Here is a 22,021-nt window from a genome sequence, read left to right as displayed (position 1 = left end):
CCGCAGGGTCCTGTTATTATATATATATTTATGCACGACAGACTGTCAGACAGTCAGACAGACAAATAATCCCTGGTGGGCAGTGTGGAACGTTGTTCCTACCTGTATAATCCCTGGTGGGCAGTGTGGAACGTTGTTCCTACCTGTATAATCCCTGGTGGGCAGTGTGGAACGTTGTTCCTACCTGTATAAACTCACAACTGACACGACGTTTCAGGCAACGCCCCTCTGATGACACAAGCCCCCCTACTAACACACGTGTGTAAGCGCCCATCATCCTGAACGAATCTAACAAATGCCCTGAGGGCACAGCCACTACTCATTTGAAACACCCGGAACAACTGGTATCTACCCCGGAGGCATTTATCACTTCCGCAGCTCTACCCCACCAATCTGAACACGTGCGTTCAGCAGTGATGTGTTTGCTGGGCTTGCCGGCGAATCTCGTCACGATATAAACATTTGTTTTGTTTATACAACAACAGTTAAAGTAATAACAGTAACTATGTCGGACGGCAGCGGCGTGAGAGTCACGTACATTCACAGTGCGCAGTACGTGTTGGCGTGCGATACTCTCTCCAGAATTCCTCGGCGGGTAAAAACAACAACAACCACAACAACATCCTGCTATCTCTTTATTTACCATTAACCACGAGCTATTATTACAACGGCTTATTTCTGTTGTTTACGTGTGTGCGTATATATTCGTATTTTCTTCGCTGGTAGCCTGTGACTAGTAGCCATCGGCGAGAGAGATATATACTTGATGTGATATGCCGGGGTGAGACGGATCGATGATGAGGGCCGTGACTTCGATGATCCCCCCCCCCCCCGGCCTTCAGCTCGTGGACTGTATACGCGGTAACCGCCACGATCTCTCTACGGAGACCACGGGCTTAGCGAAACCCGCACGCCATCCAGCAGTGGATTGGCTCTCGGTGCAGTGCGACCGGCCGCGGGAGAGTGACTCGCTGAATGGCTTTGAACTCCACGTGGCGAGGAAACGTTGACTAGCTGGGGCCGCGTTGATGAAGGCCGCCAGAGCTTGGGCAATGCCCCCCAACGGGGAGGCGAACCCACGCGTCTCGCGCTCTGAACGCGACTTGGTGATGGTGATGATGGTGGTGGTGAGTGCCAGATAAAGCTCGTGTAGCATAATGTTACAAAGGGGCCCTCAATAAAATGAAAAGACATCAATCAAGGTCCTAGCCATGGAGTCAACATTGTGTTTGGGGGGGGGGGGGCAAATCTTCCAGGGGGTCCGGGGGTCCCCCCCCCCAGAAAAAATATCTAAATTTGAAAACGAATTTCCTGCCTAAAATATTTAAAAAAATCACTAATACATGGGATGGACTTTTTATTTATTTTTTTACAATGTTGTCTAATAGTGTATTGTATTACATTGCTCTGTTTTTTCTTTTTTACCTTTTCTTGTTTCATTGTATGTACTGTTTGAGATTAGGGATTAATAAAGTACAACCATAGCAATCATATAAACAGAAATATATTTTATAGCAATATATTGGGGGGGGGGACATTTTGAGCATATTTGAATATTATAATTATGGCCTTGACATAAATATCCAAACACAATTGTTTTACTTGCATAGTAAAGTCATTGTATTTTTTTTTCATTTGCTATACAGCCGGATAATACGACAAATCGCTAACCTTAAACACTCAGTCATTCATAAAAGTTGAAGGCGGTATAGTACTATAGTAATAGAGCAAGTGCAGAATCACTGAACCGGAATTGATAGCTTGAAAGCATTTAGCGCGGGGCCCGTAGCATATGTAGTAGCTACTTGAGCTACGAGGATATTCCGGCACTGAAGATCATCATCATCATCACATCCCTGCTGCTGCGGAGATTTGGAGCGTGCCTGTGGGAATCTTGAAATGTGGTGCAGAGCTTTGCAAAGTGTTTTTTTTTTGCTCTCCCTTGCAATGCTTGCCAGCTTTTGCCGGTTTCCTACCTCCAGATTATCACGGTTGAGTATGTACGGTGGGAAAGAACTCAGCTTATTTTATTTTAACACGTGCTCTAACATCCTCGCCTCTGTGGGAGGTCGCTCATTATCCTCCTCTGCTGTCGACATGGCACTCTCCTACCTCTCATCTCACCCTAGTCCCCTCCACGCACTCTCCTGCCTCTCCCCTCTCATCTCTCTCTACTCCCCTCCACTCACTCTCCTACCTCTCCCCTCTCAACTAACTCCCCTCCCCTCCACGCACTCTCCTGCCTCTCCCTTCTCATCTCACTCCACTCCCCTCCACGCACTTTCCTACCTCTCCCCTCTCATCCCTCTCCACTCCCCTCCACGCACTCTCCTCTCTCATCTCACTCCACTCTCCTCCACGCACTCTCCTACCTCTCCCCTCTCAACTAACTCCCCTCCACGCACTCTCCTACCTCTCCTCTCTCATCTCTCTCCACTCCCCTCCACTCACTCTCCTACCTCTCCCCTCTCATCTCACTCCACTCCCCTCCACGCACTCTCCTCTCTCATCTCATTCCACTCCCCTCCACTCACTCTCCTACCTCTCCCCTCTCATCTCTCTCCACTCCCCTCCACGCACTCTCCTACCTCTCCCCTCTCATGACTCGCGACACATTGTCCAGCGACAAACCACGTGTAGAGATGATGGTTCTGTCGGCTGAATTAATGAATGAATGACAATACGCGCAACTGGATTCGGTGCCAGGGCCTAACAACAATACAACCGTCTTCTTGGTTCTTTCGGTAAAGTCACGTAGAATGAAAACAATACAAATAATAAAATAAAACATAATAAAATATATTTTATTATTTTTATTAACATAATAAAATATGTTTTACTTTATTATTTTTATTGTTTCCATTCTACGTGACTTTACCTAAAGAACCAAGAAGATGTATCCCTGCAGTCACGAAAGCTTTAAATCGAAATTTAACAATGCAACCGGTTGGAGCAGTCTCTCTTATCATTGTCCTAGCCTGCCACCTGGTGTCCAGTAGGAGAAATACGGAACGCTCGCGCACTCAATCGGGACGTGAATCCAACGGAGCCCGGCTTCTCAGCCAAACGTCACGGGGATTATGTCACCCGTGGCTGATTTGCACCCATGAGCGCAGTTTGGGAGGCGGGGGGGAGGACACCCCCCCCTCTCTCCCAAACTGGACACCTTCATTAATTTATTTTCAGTAGTTTACAATTAATATAAAATTTTGACTTAACTTTCGTGACTGCAGGGATTAATATTCTTGGTTCTTTCGGTAAAGTCACATAGATAGAAAACATAAACAAAATATAAATGATAAATTGAAAATAATAAAAGCAAAAAACCACAATAAATATAATTTAAAATTAAAATAGTAAATAAAAAAAATGTAATAAAAGCAAACAATTTAATTTTATTTTACTATTTTTTATCGTGTTTTTTTGCTTATATTATTTTTAAACACATTTTATTAATATTTAAAAATAAATTCTATCTAGGTGACTTTACCGAAAAAACCAAGAATACAATTAATATTATAAATAAATTATATGCACCCACGTTTTCTAATATAGAATTCAAACACCGCCTATGTTGTCAGCTGTAACTTCAAGACCCCCCCTCCTTAATTCCTTCCATCTTCTCCTTCCCCTTGCTCGGCCCCCCACCCTCCCTCCTCTTCCTCTGTAACGCTGCAACCTGAGACGTTTGTTGTTACCTCGTTTATGGGCCCTCTGCAAAGACGTGCGAGTTGTTGTTGAAGGCCGCAGCGAGCCCTGCGTGGAGGCCACTGTCACACGTGGAGGTGGCAACCCCCAAGTTTGACGCCCGCCGGTGACGCTCGGAGGGCACTTAAACAAGCAAAACAAAATGCACACGTCTTCTTGGTTCTTTCGGTAAAGTCACGTAGAAGGGAAATAATAAAATAATAAAAATAAAACATAAAATAATTCTCACGACGTTTCGGCCACAACGCAAGCAGCCGTCCTCAGGTGAAGACCAGGTCTGTCGGGGAGACAGCGTCTTACCTGGTCTTCACCTGAGGACGCCTGCTTGCGTTGTGGCCGAAACGTCGTGAGAATTATTTTATTATGTTTTATTTTTATTATTTTATTATTTCCCTTCTACGTGACTTTACCGAAAGAACCAAGAAGATGAATCCCTGCAGTCACGAAAGCTTTAAATCGAAATTTAAAATGCACACGGACAGCCCTGTTTGTCAATTCACTGCTGGATGAAGTCCTCCACCCTCCTCCCCTCCCCTGCCATGCCCAGTCCGTTCTCTCAGTCAGCCGATCTCTATAATGAAAAGTGTGCAGTACCATATAGCGCAATAAAGTAAAAATAAATAGATCTTTTTCACAGATGTCCCAAGTTCAACACAATGCCACCAGATCTCGGTACAAATAAATTATTGCTGCCAATCCCAGATGGGTGGCAACCCTCGTCTGTGCAGGTTTGTGCAGTCGGGGAGCATAGACGTATAGTACAACAATGTATTTTACTGCACTGCCCTCTGCTGCCCACAACATATCCCCGAAGCAGCAGCCTGTAGCACCTGTTTTAAACATGATTGTCAACAATCGTAAGTGCCATCCGAGGCTCAATTCCGCTCAGTTCTGCAAACTGGTGCGGCATTGGACGTAATCTGGAAAAGAATATGGGTCGGTAAAATGTCTGCGAACATTGCAGCACGCTACCCACGTTCTTTGAGGGCTTGAAATGCCAGGTGTATCAAGTTTGTTTCGACGTTGGGCGCAAAATAGCAAACCAAAATTACGCGTGCCTTAAACATGTATTGCGTGCTGCTGTGGTTCTCTGTATGAGCCTGTTTTAGTTCCGCCTGTAACGAGGAGTGGGTGGTGCGGTGTCGTGTGTTCCAACAGGCGAGCATGGTGCACACACTCATAGAATCGTACGGCCTGCTAAAGTACATGCGGTAAGAGGAGGAGTCACGTGATGCACTCGATATAAAGTGTATTTGCGATATGTATGAGACGCTTTGAAAAGTAAGACTCAAGCGAAATGTGTGCCCGGTGTCAATTGAGTTACACAAATCTGGTCCCACGCACACACAAACACACTAAGACACGCACTAACACACACATTAACATAGACAAATACACATTGCGTTGTATGTATGTATATAGAACTTCGTTCGCACGGTACGTAGCCAACCTTGCTAACTGGAGGTGCGGGAATTAATAGCGTTAATAGGTATTCTTAGGTTTTTTCGGTAAAGTCACGTAGGTAAAAAATTATGTTACTCTGATTAATAACGGTCTTGTTGATATCCAGCTTTGTGATGTGTGGCTCTGGTTTCTTCTTAGATAGGAGGTTGAATTTAGAAATCAGGTTAGCTTTGCATTTGGCTGACATTGAGTCAGCAGAAGCAGAAGTCATGTTGTCAACGTGGTTCCAATCGGAAGGGGACATTTTTTTGTGTTAACATTAAATGTGTTTGTAAGAGAGTCTTGTCTAAATTATTGAGTTCAGATCGGAGTAACCTTATTCTCTCTGAGATTAGTGATAGGCTAGCTTTAAATAAAATCTGTTTAGAGTTTGGTGACGACACAGCAGCAGATGTAAGTGTGAAAGCGATGGGTATTTCCTTGTTATCTCGGCATCTCTTGAGGAAGGCCAGCGTCTCGAGAAGCTGTGACTTCTTGTCTCGTTGTCTGTTAAAAACTCTAACAGATAGGTGGAATTCCTCCCGTAGAGGGTATTAATTCTATATTTGAAGCTTTCGTTACTGCAAGGATTCATATTCTTAGTTTTTTTCGGTAAAGTCACGTAGGTAAAAATAAATAACAATAATAATAAAATAATAGAAATAGAAATTTTATAATAAATCACGACGTTTCGGGCGCAACACAAGCGTGCGTCATCAGGTGGGACAACCACAGCAAGAAACAAATGCTGAAGTGGGCAGAAACATGGTGATTTATTATTTTATATTCTTAGGTTTTTTTCGGTAAAGTCACGTAGGTAAAAAATTAAAATTATCTTACTTGATACAGCTATCGTGCAGGCGCGGGTGGGTTGATTCTAGGAACTTGAATTGTGAGAAGAGACAAGATGTTGGGAAATGAGTGACAAACGGTTACTCACCAGTGACTCACGGCCTACCCGTACCCGTACCCGGCCGCACCAGGGTCGCAAATGGGTACCCGTACCCGGCTGGGTATGGGTAGCCGGGTATCGGGTAGGGTACGGGTATCGGGTACCCGGTTGCGACCTCTGGTTCAGAGTATTTGGCAGATAAACCGCTTCGTTGAGCTATCAATTGTGGCCAGGTAGTTTCAGAAGTAGAGCGATATAGCTCAGTGGACCTTACCTGGTAAAATGAATAAAAAATTGCAATACGTAATGTTGTGGATGATATTGGTCGCGAAAGCCCACGTGTTAAACCAAATTTGTAATAGTTTAGTTTAGAAACATGTGCAGTAGGCCTTGTGGGCAGTAGAGGGCAGTGCAGCATAATTCATTGTTGTTCTGTACTCCTCCCAACTTTGCTAACCTACACTGACCAGCGTGGTGAAGTATGGAGAATTATTTTTCATTACCCAGAAGGTGTAGGGGAGGCCCTTATCCAGCAGTGGATTTATCATGGCGGATGATGATGATGATGATGCAAAGCCCATTGAGACCAGAAGTCTTTCAATTGAGGTTTGAGTAAAATACAGACACCATTACAGCAGAGCTGTCGGTACAAAGTTAAACAGATTTTATAATTATTGTTAAACTTATTTACCCAGGAAAGCCTCATGACTCGTTTTCAGGAGGGTCCCGCCAAGGTTCTGCAGGAGAAAGGCGACGTATAAACCCAATTGACTTAATACAGCGGAACATTTTTCTAATTGTCACCATGACCTCGGCACACAGTGACCCACTCTTGCGAACGACGTGCGGTATTAACCGGGGTGGCCACTTGATTCTAACCGTGAACCACTGTGACGAACCGCAAACCCCGGCCGTGTCACCGCCTGTTTAAACGCCGTAGCAGCAAGCAGCTTCCAGTTGTGGTCTTGGGGTCGTGTGGAGGTATCCGTGCCAATCCGTGGCTCCCCTCCAAAGTTGAAATGTGAAGAAGAAGCAACTTAAATGTGTTGCCAGGTTAGGTGCCATGGGTGTGGGGGGCTTTTGTGAGGGGTTAGAGTCAGGGCTAGGTTATGGTTCGCTAGTCAGGGCACCACGGTGGTGAGATTCCTCGAGTATAAATCATTATTGAGATTCTGATTCTGAGATGTTAACTACCTCGCCTGGTATACAGGATGTCGTGGGTTCGATCCCGGCCCTGACGCCTGCTGTTGTATATTTGGAGTTTGCGTCTCTCTCTCTCTTACCCATGGTGAGATGTTAACTACCTCGCCTGGTATACAGGATGTCGTGGGTTCGATCCCGACCCTGACGCCTGTATATTTGGAGTGTGCATGTCTCTCTCCCCGTGGTCACGTGGATTTTCACCGGGTCCTCCGGTTTTCTCCACCACATTTAGAATCAACATCACGCGTTTAGAGTATTTGGCAGCTCTACATTTCCACATGATGATAAGCCACTTCCGTTGAGCTATCATTTGTTTGCCAGGTCACTTCTGATAAAAGAGCTACATAGCTCAGTGGGCCTTACCCTGATAGAATAAGAATAGTTTAGTTTAATTTTCGATTTAAAGCTTTCGTGACCGCAGGGATTCATCTTCTTGGTTCTTTCGGTAAAGTCACGTAGAAGGGAAATAATAAAATAATAAAAATAAAACATTCTAAAATAATTCTCACGACGTTTCGGCCACAACGCAAGCAGCCGTCCTCAGGTGAAGACCAGGGCTGTCGGGGAGACAGACCTGGGGACGGCTGCTTGCGTTGTGGCCGAAACGTCGTGAGAATTATTTTATTATGTTTTATTTTTATTATTTTATTATTTCCCTTCTACGTGACTTTACCGAAAGAACCAAGAAAATAGTTTAGTTTAGTTTCGTCTGCTGCAGCCCCTAACAATTTTCACATCCCCCCTCGTCGTCGCAAAGCTTGACTCAAGTCTCGCTTTGTTTACGCTTCTCTCTTGCCGTGTTACAGTCAAGTGTGTGGCAATGGGGGCCCGGCTTAGAGAACACGTAATGCATTCCATGGCTATAATCACCTTCAAGCCAAGTTATGCTTTGGGGGAAGAAAAAAAACATTGAGCTGGCATGCGCTTCCAAGCGAGCACAGTTTGTATGCGAACAATGATATACGCGTGCAATTGTTGTACGCGTGTGATAATCGATTGCTTTCAATCTTTTCGGCGGTCTGAGCACATTGCGTCCTGTGTATAACCGCGAAGCTGCCGCCTGGCTCGAGTTCGAACGCACGCGCTGAACACAATCTGTGTCTGTTCTCCCGGCTCTAAAATGATTTAATGTCTGGTGGGCAGGGCAGGGCACGAAAGGGGAGAGGCAGATTTTTGCCTAGACCAGAAGAAGTCGATCCTCATTTATCAAAGGTTCCCGAAGCGCCGAGTGCTTGACCCTGCGCAAACTAATTTTACAAACTGACAAAAGCGTCGCTGACCTCTGACTCCCTGTGTCTGACCGTTCGTTTGATCTTCTTAATTGCTGGAACAGCAGCGGAAGTTCAGGGCCTCTTTGCAAAGAAAAGCAAATACTGCTGCAAGGAGGCAGACGATGTCCACTTGAAGATGGGCGACTCTCCGTGATTCCCAGGCTTTGCTAGCGTGAACAAGCGTAGCAGTGGCCGGAGTAATAATACTAACTGCAGTCTGTTCTCCTGTAGTAGTTGCGTTCCCGAAGAGGACCGCGTTATGGGAAGAATCGCGTTATAATATCGGGTGAAAAGCACAGTCCGCGAGAACGCGTGAAGACCGAGGCGCGTGGCGTAGCATCGAGAAGCATTCAGCAGCATCCCCAATGCCTTGTGCGACGACGCTACACCGCGGCGGCCGTACAACCGCTCGTTCCTGCTCGCGCGACGGTAGTCGATTGCGTTGCACATCCCATTCGCGCACTCGCGTTACGTGAAAAAAAAAAACGAAAAATGCCCTCCCCTAATCGCGTCCGTCGCGTCGTACATCCGATTCGCGCGATGCAAACAACGCGCGCTGCGGGCGAGCGGACCGCGCGCGTCACCACTTGCTGCGCCCCCCGTCGCGTCCCCAGCGTGGTGGAACCCAGCGCCCCGAGCCGGCAGGAGCTCGCCGCGTTCCACTCGGACGACTACCTGGAGCACCTGGAGCAAGTGAGCCGGGACGGGGACGACGACCACCCCGAGTCGCAGCTCTACGGCCTCGGTGCGTCCGCGCACGTGCACACAACAACAACAACGACAACGACGAGCCGCCATTCGCCACCGAGTGGCGGTGACGTCACCGCGGCGCTTGTGCCAGGCTGTGTGCACTTTTAAGGCCACGTGAAGTGTCCAACACCCGCTGGCAGGAGGTCACGGAACAGGTGCCATGGTTATACTAATTGGGTTCAGTTAAGTAATACACCTTACAACTAATTACTAATCTACAACTCATTACTAATCATAAAAATTGACTGATTACTAATCTATTATATAATTACAATACCCCCCCAACCGCCTCAAATCACTGCACCTGAATGAGTAAAATGATGACGTCACCCTGCTGCTGCTCTATTTAAGACCGGCAGCAAGTGAGGGCAAATCGCCCGATGATGCTGGATGTAATTACCAGCGAAACGTCGTGCTCAAAAATTGTAAATGTTGTGGATTCACTCTTCAACGCACCGGTGGGCTAAAGTAGTGAACTATTTGTCTTTTGTCAACGTGACACTTTTTTACTGATTGGCCGTGTCGGGTGGTGGAGGGTTACGACACATTTATAGATAACGCGATCTAAACCAAAAACGTTGATTATGAATACTATTGGTCGCGAAAGCCTACGTGTTAAAATGAGGTGCCATGGGTTGACTGAAACACGCCACGGTGGTGAGATGTCAACTACCTCACCTGGTATACAGGATTTTGACCATGACACCTGCATATTTGGAGTTTGCGTGTCTCTCTCTCCCCGTGGTCGCGTGGATTTTTCTCCGGGTCCTCCGGTTTTACCCTCCACATTTAGAATCAACGTATGTTTAGAGTATTTGGCTGCTATCAATTTCAACATGATAAACCACTTCTTTGGGGATTCATTTATGAGTAAGTCCCATCTGAAAGAAAGCTACGTAGCTCAGTGGGCCTTCGCTGGTACAAAAAAAGAGTTTATTTTATAGTCCACACGTGTACGGCAAAGACAAAGATGCGTGTATGTTGAACTTCTTTTGCACCGTACGTAGCCAACCGTGATAATCTGAGGTTAGCGAGCAGCGCCTGTGAAGGCTGGCACTGCGCCTGAGGGTGTGGTGGTGTCCGGCAAGGCACACGACGGGGGTTGGCACGGCCAGCACCTGCCCAATGCTGACGTTTACACACCGCGCCAGGTGCCCATTTAAGGCTGAGTCGGCGTAGGGGAGGCCTCGGACCGGTTTTCAGGATTTCATCACTCGTGTTGGCCGTGAGTGGGAAATGAACTTGGATTGCCGAGTTCGTAGCGCAGTGCGCTAACCCTTACAATAGCACTACCCGTACACGCGCATACACACGCACAGAATTAGGGCATTGCGTGCAGATGCTGGGTACGCGTTGATTGACCCGAGCAGAGATTTTTGATGAATTCCAACGATGCAAGTTGGCGAGTCAGACTCAAGAATATATATTTTGTCGAAAGATTTACCGTCTCGTTTTCTGCTATTTCTGTTTTGTTCTGTCTCAATTGTCCTGTTTTCTTATCCTGTTTAGCCTACTCCGACTTACTAATAATAGTAATTATCAGAATAATAAGTTTGTTAAGAAAACAATGGAAATAAAAACATTCACTTTTGTATTTAAGAGAAGTGCGGTCGCTGCACGTGGCTTAATTCAGAACAGAATATATTTTAGGATTCTAAGCATTTAGTGCCGACAAGCATAGAGGCTCCAACAGCCAAAATATAGCCGCATTCATGAGTGATTCAGCACTCTTTGCCTTGTTTTTCATTTCCCTTTTTTTATTTACGGCTGTACCAAGAGTACTCCCTGAGATTGCCCCGCTCACGAAAGGCGTTTTTTTTTATTATCAAAATACGATGAAACGATTGTTTATCGCGTTGCTTTATGCCTAGCCGTAAAAAACCTCAAGGGACGTGGCAGTGCCCCTACCTCCCCCCCCTGCCCCCTTCAACAGCGGAGGCCGCGTCCCCCGGCACGAGTGGTCACGACACGGCCGCCGTGATCGTGATTTTTACGGGTCGTTGCGACAAATTTTAGAACGCGACGGGGAGGGGAGCGAAGTCGTCTTCTTCTTCTTGACTCGCTTGCAGATTGAAAACTCATCTCGTCTCCGATGAGCACGGTTGGCTATGTACGGTGCGAAAGAAGTTCAACGTGCACAAATACGTACACGCCTTTATTGGATCCAGATCCACGCTCGCCACCGTTCCAACAAGCGCCCGCCCGCCCGTTGCCCCCCCGTCCCTCTTCCCCCCCACCCAAGCCCCCGTCTCGGTGCGCATAAATTGCACGTAATTGTTAAAACAAATTCCTGCGTCTGCATCCCATCGCAAATTCCTCGCACGTATCCTCAAAGTCTCGCGCGTTCGCCCAGAGCCCGAGGTGGAGGCCGTAAAAGTTGACGCATAGGGGGGGGTGGGTGGGTAGGTGGGGGGGGGGGTACGTGGGGGGGGGGGGGGACCACGGCAGCGCGCGTGACCCTCGAAGGGCGTCGCGGCCTCGCTCGGCCTCGCTCGGCCCAGCTCCGACGCCGACTCGTGCCTCCGACCTTTTTATTTAATTTCTCACAGCAACAAAACGTGATTTAGCGCTCCGCACCGACCCGCCGACCGACCGACGGCCGTAATTCCGTGACGACGAGGGCGCGAACGCAAAATTGGCGGAGAGGCAACGGGCCGAGGTCGCGGGTCAGAAGTGCCGCTTGACGCGAGCCGTCGCCACTGATGAGATGCGAGAAACAAAACAAACAACCGCCAGCACGTGTCGTCAAAGTGATTTCTCGCTCAGAATGAGCGCTGAGGGTCGGTGCTCGTATCGGTTTAACAGCCCTGAGCCGGTGGTGGCAAATTCCACGTTCCGATGGTGGATTCTTCTTCACCCGATCGATTTGCTCTGCAAATAATATAATAGGAGTTTGGGTTTCCTAGGGCCACGTTCAAGGAGGAAATATTCACGATTATGTGACGCAGCAGGACCGTGGGAGAGTGGCTTTCAAGCAGAGGAATGACCGTGGCACACGATGATGATGATGAGGAATTAAAATCGGATGCGGTACGGTGGTGCTGTGGGAGAGGGCTTGACTCGCAAGGTTGCAAGTTCAAGTTCCAGTCGGGAATCAACTCCGCGGCCCATGTTATCTCTGTGGTCAGTCAAATTTTAATTGGTACCATTTTGTGGAATTTCTCCAGTGGTCGAAACATAAATGCACTCGCCACTTCCATAGAAATATTGAATCTCCACTGCAGGCTTAGAGCCGTTCATCACGGACACGCGTAGGAATGAAAATCCAATGCTTTGTATAAATTATGAGAGACGCCTTTGAGAATGCATGCAGGTGGGAAGCAAATAGATTTCACAGCACACAACAGTGCGCTGATCACAAACAGCAGGGAAGGCACGACTCCCATCCACACGCCGTAGCACGCATTCCATTTCACGACATCATTGCATGCGTGAGCACGTTGACGAACGACTCAATAAAGATCTCCGAAGATTCCAATCGCTTGTGCTGGAACTTCTATTCATTTGGTGGCAGCGGTGCGGTTCATCGTCGTCGTCGTCGTCATCGTCTTCGTCGTCGTCGTCATCATCACTGTCATGCCGCATCAACAGAAGAACCGCAGTTCATCGGGACGGACCAGCAGGAGCCGAGAACGCAGTCCTCTTCAGCAAGCCGCAAGAGTTCGTCCCGGCCAGAGACAAGACTCGCTGGCCATCAAACCGCGTCGCACGCTTTTAGATGTGCTTCTGCGGCCGTCTGGAACGCTCTTCCTTCCGATATATATTCGGTTGAAAACTCATTTATTTAAAACTGATTTTGTATTTAGTTTGTTGTCCTTCCCCCCCTCCCCACACCTCCGATTAGCATCGTTCGCTACGTACGACGCAAAAGAAGTTCAACGTACAGTACGTACAAAGCAGCGTGTGCAAGCAAGCGGCGGTGACGACCGCTCACCGGATCGCTGCAGGTGGTTTGCCGAAATGGTGCCGCGCAGCCACCCCCCCCCCCCCCCCCCCCCTTGCCGCCTTTGTCCGGACGTCAACCACAGAGCGTCGGCGGCAGTTGTCGTCGTCCCGGCAGCGGCGGTCGTCATCGTGGACCCGGCACTCGTCCCGAAGCGAGGTGGGGCCTACCGACGCAGCCCTCCTTCCTGCCGCCCAAATTTAAGGGGGGGGCCCGTGCCGGAACGACAACAACGAGCTAGCGGCACGGCTGCAATGAGAGCGCAAACCGACGACCCCCCCCCCCAACTCGTCCCAATTGAAGAGTGACGGGAAACAGGGGACGTCGTGTGATGCGGAATCAGAATATTTATCCTGCAGAAATCCGACGAGCCGCGAAGCTCTTTTTCACAGCTGTACTCGGCGGTGGGAGGCGATTGGGAGGCCTTCCGAAGGTTCGGAGCTGCGTGCCGGGGCCTCGGATTGGACGGAATTGGAGGCACTGAAGGTGCTGCCAATGGCGTCGGGCCGACGAGGCGCTTGGTGGCGGCCTTTGCCATTCCCGCGGAGAGTCGAGCCGCTCTGCGTGCCTCATGCCCAAGCGACGGGCAAAATGTACCACCCTCCTGTCGGGCGCTGCCGGAACCGCCAAAAGATGTTCGGCAAGTCGGACGGTTGGCAGCGCGGTGAGCAAGGAAGGCTCCGATCGGTCGAGCGGAAACGGCACGTAGAAGTGTGGTGCTTCCGATATTGAAAAATGCGTGTGGTCTTTGGCGGGGAGAACGGTTGTGTGACGACGTTCAAGCTTTAGTGTACAAGACGCAGCCAAACATAGCCCCTGAGCTTGCCTTGGCCCAACTCCCTACACGTAGTTCATCTCTGTCAAGACTCTACTCTGGAGACTCTGCTTGTGTGTGTGTGTGTCTCTTCGTACGTGCGCCGCTGCCTGTTGGGATGGCCGCATTTTCAACGCTTTGAGTCGACGCCCGTAACACGGCCGCCAACAGACGACAATCCGGCCGCAGGTTCAGCCCTTTTCGGAGCTGGTGGCTTAGGCAAGGCGGTCACATGACATGCACGCGAGGGACGATGGGAGTCCATGCCCTTCCTGCTGTTTGTGAGCCAGTGGCACATTTTCCTTGCGCGTTGTGGCAATCCCGAGGTGCGCAGTGCGCCACGCTCGCGCAAGCACGGAGACGCTTCGTCCTTGACTTTCGTCGTAATTAGAGGATAATTCCTCGCAGTGCGGGCGACTGTAACCGGCTGTTAGGTGCGATTACTTGGCTCCCTGGCTCACTGCACCATTTTCGTTGTTGCCAAGATAAAATCGCACGCTGCAGCGGCCACGCTCGGCACACGCAGGGTCAGAGGGAGATAGCCCGCGTTTAAAACCGGCTTACAGCTCGCTGAGAGCAGAAGTCTCCTTTCCCAGGGAGATACCTTGGGTCGAAAAAATATACGGCGTGCGGAAAATGAATTTTCTGCGAGGGGAAAAAATTAGATGCAAATTCATCCGAACCAAAAACAGGACACGGGAAGCTGCAAATTTGATTGACGTAACTTTTTTCGATTTAAAGCTTTCGTGACTTTCGGTAAAGTCACGCAGAAGGGAAACAATAAAACAATAAAAATAAAACATAATAAAATAATTCTCACGACGTTTCGGTCACAACGCAAGCAGCCGTCCTCAGGTAAAGACCAGGTCTGTTGGGGAGACAGCGTCTGTCTCCCCGACAGACCTGGTCTGCGCATTGTGGCCGACGTTACTTGCTTACGGACATCATTTACGTGGTCGAGGCTAAGGAAGGAGTGGCAGCCAAGCGATGGGACGTGTCCATTGAGAGGCTGTCCACAGAGGAGATGGAGCGACGAAACGAGCTCCTTCTGCGCAGCTTGCCGGGTGGATCGTTAGATTGCGGAAATACGAAGGACCGTAACGGCTTGGCGAGACCTTCATCCAGCAGCTGATTAACCACGGCTGATGACTTTTCTTGGTCGCTCCCTCGATCTTCATACATCAGCCGGTCAAGAGATTGAGATTCGAATGGCCAAAGATCCCAAGTAGGGGAGACACCCCGCCGAGTGAGAGTGAGACTGGTTAAAGATTCTGAAACAGTCCCTGGATAGAGTTTTAGTTTTTTTACCTCTTACGGATGATATTGGTCGCGAAAGCCTGCATGCTAAACATTCCCTGGAACCTGGCTAACCCACGTGTTTAGTTTGCGCAGGCCGGGCAGCTTGCCAACCGCAGCAGCTTTGGGCATGAGGAGCGTTGAGATTGTTAGCGGGGCAGCGACTGCGTCTGCGTACCAGCAATCCTCCTTGCGTTGCAGCCAAAGGCAGGACGAGTATCCCATTCAGTTGATTAGTCGACTGAGATATTGTATTTCGATTTAAAGCTTTCGTGACTGCAGGGATTCATCTTCATGGTTCTTTCGGTAAAGTCACGTAGAAGGGAAATAATAAAAGAATAAAAATAAAACATAATAAAATAATAAAATAATATTATTATAATATTATATTATTTTATAATATATAAAATAATATAATAATAATTAAAGTCACGTAGAAGGGAAATAATAAAATAATAAAAAGAAACCATTAAATAATATTATAATATAATATTATCTTCTTGGTTCTTTCGGTAAAGTCACGTAGAAGGGAAGTAATAAAATAATAAAAATAAAACATAATAAAACAATTCTCACGACGTTTCGGCCACAACGCAAGCAGCCGTCCTCAGGCGAAGAATGAGAACATTATCAAGCTAGGAGCTTATGTAGGTGTAGCGAGGAGGAGCGCCTTAACAAAAGAATGTGCATATGAAGAGGAATTTAGCATACCAATGGGCAATGAGTAGGAGGTGGGCGGAGGGGTTTCAAAGTCCCATTATGCCCATGCATTATGCAGGATCAACAGCACCACGGGGGGGCGCAAGGAACAGCGTTAATAAAGGAAAGGAATGTTAATGATATGTAGCTGCATTTACCCAACAACCACGTAGAAAACCAAAGTAAAAACTACATAAAAAACTAAAATATAAACTGATACTTACTATACTCTACAATAAGCTGAGTTACTAACAACAAATAATAACTTACAATTCTACGTCGTAAGAAGTATATAATATACTTCCATCTAAACTTTATTCTCTTAGCATATACAGTACTATATACTGCCATAGATAAACCCAACATTAAATTATATACTGTATTGCTGTAAACCACCCTATACGTTATACATTTTAATATAACACTATGTATTATTCAACTCACCCTAATGTGTATCGAAATGGTTTATTACGTCCTTCCAATGATTGCTAAGCCTGAATCCATCTTCTCGGTTAAAATTGTCTCTGTGTTTGTATATGTGGATCGCCTCATGAACGAATCTCTCATGATAGCCAGATGGCTTGCAGAGAACCTCCGTCCTGGAGAAGTCAATGTCATGTGAGCCCACTGAGTTGTAACAGTGGTCTGCCACGGCTGAGGTGTTTGTCCTACCGTGTTTTAGATCAGCTTTATGTTCACGAATGCGGTCTGAGACGTGTCGTTTGGTTTCCCCAATGTAACTGCAGTTACATTGGGGAAACCAAACGACACGTCTCAGACCGCATGTAACTGCAGTTACATTGGGGAAACCAAACGACACGTCTCAGACCGCATTCGTGAACATAAAGCTGATCTAAAACACGGTAGGACAAACACCTCAGCCGTGGCAGACCACTGTTACAACTCAGTGGGCTCACATGACATTGACTTCTCCAGGACGGAGGTTCTCTGCAAGCCATCTGGCTATCATGAGAGATTCGTTCATGAGGCGATCCACATATACAAACACAGAGACAATTTTAACCGAGAAGATGGATTCAGGCTTAGCAATCATTGGAAGGACGTAATAAACCATTTCGATACACATTAGGGTGAGTTGAATAATACATAGTGTTATATTAAAATGTATAACGTATAGGGTGGTTTACAGCAATACAGTATATAATTTAATGTTGGGTTTATCTATGGCAGTATATAGTACTGTATATGCTAAGAGAATAAAGTTTAGATGGAAGTATATTATATACTTCTTACGACGTAGAATTGTAAGTTATTATTTGTTGTTAGTAACTCAGCTTATTGTAGAGTATAGTAAGTATCAGTTTATATTTTAGTTTTTTATGTAGTTTTTACTTTGGTTTTCTACGTGGTTGTTGGGTAAATGCAGCTACATATCATTAACATTCCTTTCCTTTATTAACGCTGTTCCTTGCGCCCCCCCGTGGTGCTGTTGATCCTGCATAATGCATGGCCATAATGGGACTTTGAAACCCCTCCGCCCACCTCCTACTCATTGCCCATTGGTATGCTAAATTCCTCTTCATATGCACATTCTTTTGTTAAGGCGCTCCTCCTCGCTACACCTACATAAGCTCCTAGCTTGATAATGTTCTCATTCTTCGCCTGAGGACGGCTGCTTGCGTTGTGGCCGAAACGTCGTGAGAATTGTTTTATTATGTTTTATTTTTATTATTTTATTACTTCCCTTCTACGTGACTTTACCGAAAGAACCAAGAAGATGAATCCCTGCAGTCACGAAAGCTTTAAATCGAAATATAATATTATTTTATAATATATAAATTAATATTATTTTATTAGGTTTATTTTTATTATTTTATTATTTCCCTTCTACGTGACTTTACCGAAAGAACCAAGAAGATGAAATATTGTAATCGACTCCTTTCGTTTTTGTGTGTGGTTCCCTTTAAAAATGACCCGTGACCCCAAATCGCACCGATGACATCACCAAGCCCAGCCCCATCATCTCCCGGCCAGCGGCACGCATGTGAGCAGGGTCGAGGCTTTTTTTATTATTTGTGCGTTCTCGAACCGATGGTCGTGTAGGGTGACAAACGGGATCACTTCACCGATAGCCCAGCGCGACGGCGTAACTTGAGATGTCGCGAGTGCTTGGCACAAAGCGTTGCCGGGGAGCGGTGGCATTAGCTGCTCTGGCAACGATGACGTCTCGATCTCTTGATCTGTTGGCTTTCAATTGAAAACCACTGGCTCATGTCAGCCGGTCGTAGATCTTGACTTTCACTTGAAACTACTGCTTGTGTCAGCCAGTCGTATTCTCCTTTTAACCACACTCCCCCCACCCCCACCATTTTTTAAATCACCTCTCTCCTGTTTGCTATTCGCCCAAAATATGCCTCTTGTCCCTTTGTGATGATGAGGACCCACTCCAATACCTCACATTTTTTTTCGTCCCAGCAGGGCCTGGGTTCGCGTTCAACGGAGAGGTCCATGAGCCACCAGGGGTCGCGCTTGCACTCCGCTGCGGGCACAGACCGCATAGCTATTGACTTGTGTCACCACATTTTTAAGGAGGTTTTTTTTTCTACCGCACAATGTTGAACGCAGGAATGTCCGTAGCAACGCGGCTAAAATTGTTCTCTCTGGTGTCTCCATTTACGTGCCATGAAGAAGGGCTATTGCCAGAAACGTCGCCTGTTATATTTTTATTTTAAGGCCGCACAGCTCTCCCCCCCCCCCACCGGCTCTCCCTCTCGGCTCTCCCCCCCAGCTCCCCCCCCCCAGCTCCCCCCCCCCCCAGCTCTCCCCCCCAGCTCTCCCCCCCAGCTCCCCCCTCCCCCAGCTCCCCCCCCCCCAGCTCCCCCCCCCCTCCCAGCTCTCCCCCCCAGCTCTTCCCCCAGCACTCCCCCCCCAGCTCTCCCCCCCAGCACTCCCCCCCCAGCTCTTCCCCCAGCACTCCCCCCCCAGCTCTCCCCCCAGCTCTCCCCCCAGCTCTCCCCCCAGCTCTCCCCTCCAGCTCCCCCCCAGCACTGCCCCCCCAGCTCTCCCCCCCCACCCCAGCTCTTTCCCCCCCAACTCCCCCCCCCCCCCAGCTCCCCCCCCCCACCCCAGCTCTCCCGCCCAGATCCCCCCCCCCCAGCCCCCCCCCCTCCCAGCTCTCCCCCCCAGCCCCCCCCCCCAGCTCCCCCCCCTCCCAGCTCCCCCACCCCAGCTCTCCCGCCCAGCTCTCCCCCCCAGCTCCTCTCCCCCCAGCCCCCCCCCTCCCAGCTCCCCCCCCCAGCTCTCTCCCCCAGCTCCTCCCCCCCCCCAGCTCCCCCCCCCCAGCTCTTCCCCCCACCCCAGCTCTCCTGCCCAGCTCTCCCCCCCAGCCCCCCCCAGCTCCCCCCCCCCTCCCAGCTCTCCCCCCCAGCTCTCCCCCAGCTCCCCCCCCACAGCTCTTCCCCCCAACCCAGCTCTCCCGCCCAGCTCTCCCCCGCAGCTCCCCCCCCCCAGCTCTTCCCCCCACCCCAGCTCTCCCCCCCAGCTCTCCCCCCCAGCTCCCCCCCCCCAGCTCTTCCCCCCACCCCAGCTCTCCCGCCCAGCTCTCCCCCCCAGCACCCCCCCCAGCTCCCCCCCCCCACCCCAGCTCTCCCGCCCAGCTCTCCCCCCAGCTCCCCCCCCCAGCTCTTCCCCCCACCCCAGCTCTCCCTCCCAGCTCTCCCCCCCAGCACCCCCCCCCAGCTCCCCCCCCCACCCCAGCTCTCCCGCCCAGCTCTCCCCCAGCACTCCCCCTCTCGCCTTGAGCCCAATTACCAGAGAGTGGGTGGTTTGTTCGTCGTCTGCGGGCCGATAGCGATCCGGGGACACTGCTCACAGGAGAGTAGCAGGGAGCACTCTGTGCCAATGCCATTGACACATTAACCACTGGCGATGAATAAGTAATGTTCCCAGAATCAACACGGCGGGGGGGGGGGTGGTCGCGCGCTAAGAAAATTAACCCTCCAGTGCCCGTGCTTCCCAGCCGGCGTGACGCGCAGAAACAAATGTCCCAGGTGAGCCGCCGCCGCCGCCGCGATGTTTTTTGTTTTGTTTTGGAAGCGCCGATCGGCAGGAGAAACGCAGAGGTTGAAAGAAAATCATCTCATCTTGTATAGATTGATATAGATCAACAGATAGTTCGCGGAGACGGATATGCACAGACGTTGAAATGAACACAGCAGATGGACACCGGCATTTCCATGGCGGCACCAATTCCGTCCGTAGCGGCGTGCCACTTGTGCGCACGCAAACCCACGCATCACCATCAGCAGCAGCCATGATCAATCTACTGCTGGATGAGGTGCGCACAGTGAGTGTGGTGGCGCCGTATGGTGGCGCCATGTGGCGCGGGTTTTTCTCCGGCTCCTCCGTTTTTTTCTCTGCACATTTATAAACATGCATTTAGAGTATTTGGCGGCTATAAATTTCCACGCGAGAAACCACTTCGTTGAGCTATCGTTTGTGGCCAAATCACTTCTGAAATAGAGCTGTATAGCTTAGTGGGCCTTTCCTGGTAAAATAAAACATAGATTTTTTTGCTTGTTTTTTAAAAGTTTGGTTTGGTTTGTGCCATGAAGATGGAGTGGCTGCTTCGTGTCCACCACCGTGGTGGATGGCCAGGGCTGGATTGCGGTTATGAGGTGCTTCATGGTAATAGGAGGGATGGGCTTAAGCATGCCTTCTTACATATAATTGCAACAACAGTAAAATGATGAAGTCATCAAACGTGTTTATTTACTTATGTAACATTAACATGTGTATTTGACTCAAGGCAAAGTCATCAAACGTAAATCACTCACTACACTAATTTCTTCAAACAAACATTCGGTTTTTTTTCTCCTAGCTTTAGCCGCTGTGGCATAGTCACGAATGATTTCATCGTAATCCAAACACGAAAAATGTTCCCGATGGCCGCGCTACCGTCGCTCAGCTGTTACCAACAACGTGTAACGGAGGGCCTCAAGGTGGGCCTTGCGAAATGAGGGCCTGAGCCTTTATTAGCCTGTGGGTTAATCCTGGCCTGTAGACGGCGTTAAGTTGTTGGCATTGCGGCAGGCCTCAACACGCACGGTGTTGTCCGTAGTAGGACGTCGTCCGTTCACGGTGGCCAGTGGTGGTTGTGGTGGTGCTTGTGGTCTATTCAGGGCCCACAGCAAGAGTTGTTTTTGAAGACTCCCCTTCTCTCATTCCATCTCACTAAATGCACAGCGAGATGGCAGCAGAAGTATAGGGAAGCGATGGAGGTGTACCTCGCGAGATGAGACAAAATGTGGACAAAAATAGAGACGAGATGCAGACGAGATAGTGTGCGCTGTACGAGTGACGAACTGGCATTTTCTGTTTACGTGACAACCCTTACTAGTTGGCTGTGTCGGGTGGTGGCGGGTTTTAACGACACATTTATATATTTACGTGATCTAACCCAAAAAAAACTCTATTATAGAGATATGTTAATGACGTTATTTATGCGAATTGGGTTATGTTTTATTCAGATTTGAATTGGAGCAGATATTTGACACGCCCCTATTTCTTGCATGAGTCCCAGGCCCCCTTGAGCTGTTTGGGGACCCTAAGCCCTTGCTTGGCTACTTTGGGCCTACAGCCCACCACACAGTGTGGCAACCTCGTGGTGCAAAATCACTGCTTGGCCAGGCGCACTGGGCCAGAGCAGGGATAGACATTTATAGGTAGGAGGCTGCCGACACGAAATTTCGCGTGTAAAATGCAGCACAAATGTTTCACCGCATTTGAGGAGGGAGGGTTCCCTTGGCTAAAATCACATCTGATTAAATAACCGACACGTTCTGTTTTTTTTCGCTTCGAGCAATTCCCCACGCAGCCGGGCCAACGATCTCCCCCTTTCCGCCGAAGGCGAGCGAGCGAGCGTGCGCGCGCGCGCTTCGTGCGAGCTACCCAAACGGAGGGTCGAGTTCAGATTCGTCGCCGGCTCGTTGGATTGAGCAGCACCCGCACGGCGCCGATGGGTTGGCGTGCGCTGCGTGGCC

General features: G+C 49.0%; 1 protein-coding gene across 1 annotated transcript in view; it reads left to right on the top strand.

Annotated features, from left to right (window-relative positions):
- Positions 1-320: 320 nt before the first annotated feature.
- The window catches only part of HDAC8 (histone deacetylase 8), a 189,904-nt gene continuing 168,203 nt past the window's right edge, over positions 321-22,021 (top strand). The window contains exons 1-3 of the mRNA XM_078616443.1: positions 321-595; positions 4,867-4,919; positions 9,132-9,262. Coding sequence (XP_078472569.1) covers positions 506-595; positions 4,867-4,919; positions 9,132-9,262 — 274 coding nt within the window. The 5' untranslated portion in view covers positions 321-505. The remainder of the gene's footprint in view (positions 596-4,866; positions 4,920-9,131; positions 9,263-22,021) is intronic.

The sequence above is a fragment of the Lampetra planeri genome, chromosome 50 (assembly GCF_965212315.1).
Source record: "Lampetra planeri chromosome 50, kcLamPlan1.2.h2, whole genome shotgun sequence".
NCBI classification, from domain to species: domain Eukaryota; kingdom Metazoa; phylum Chordata; class Hyperoartia; order Petromyzontiformes; family Petromyzontidae; genus Lampetra; species Lampetra planeri.
Note: the sequence above shows the minus strand (reverse complement) of the source record. Positions and strands in the feature narration are given on the sequence as shown.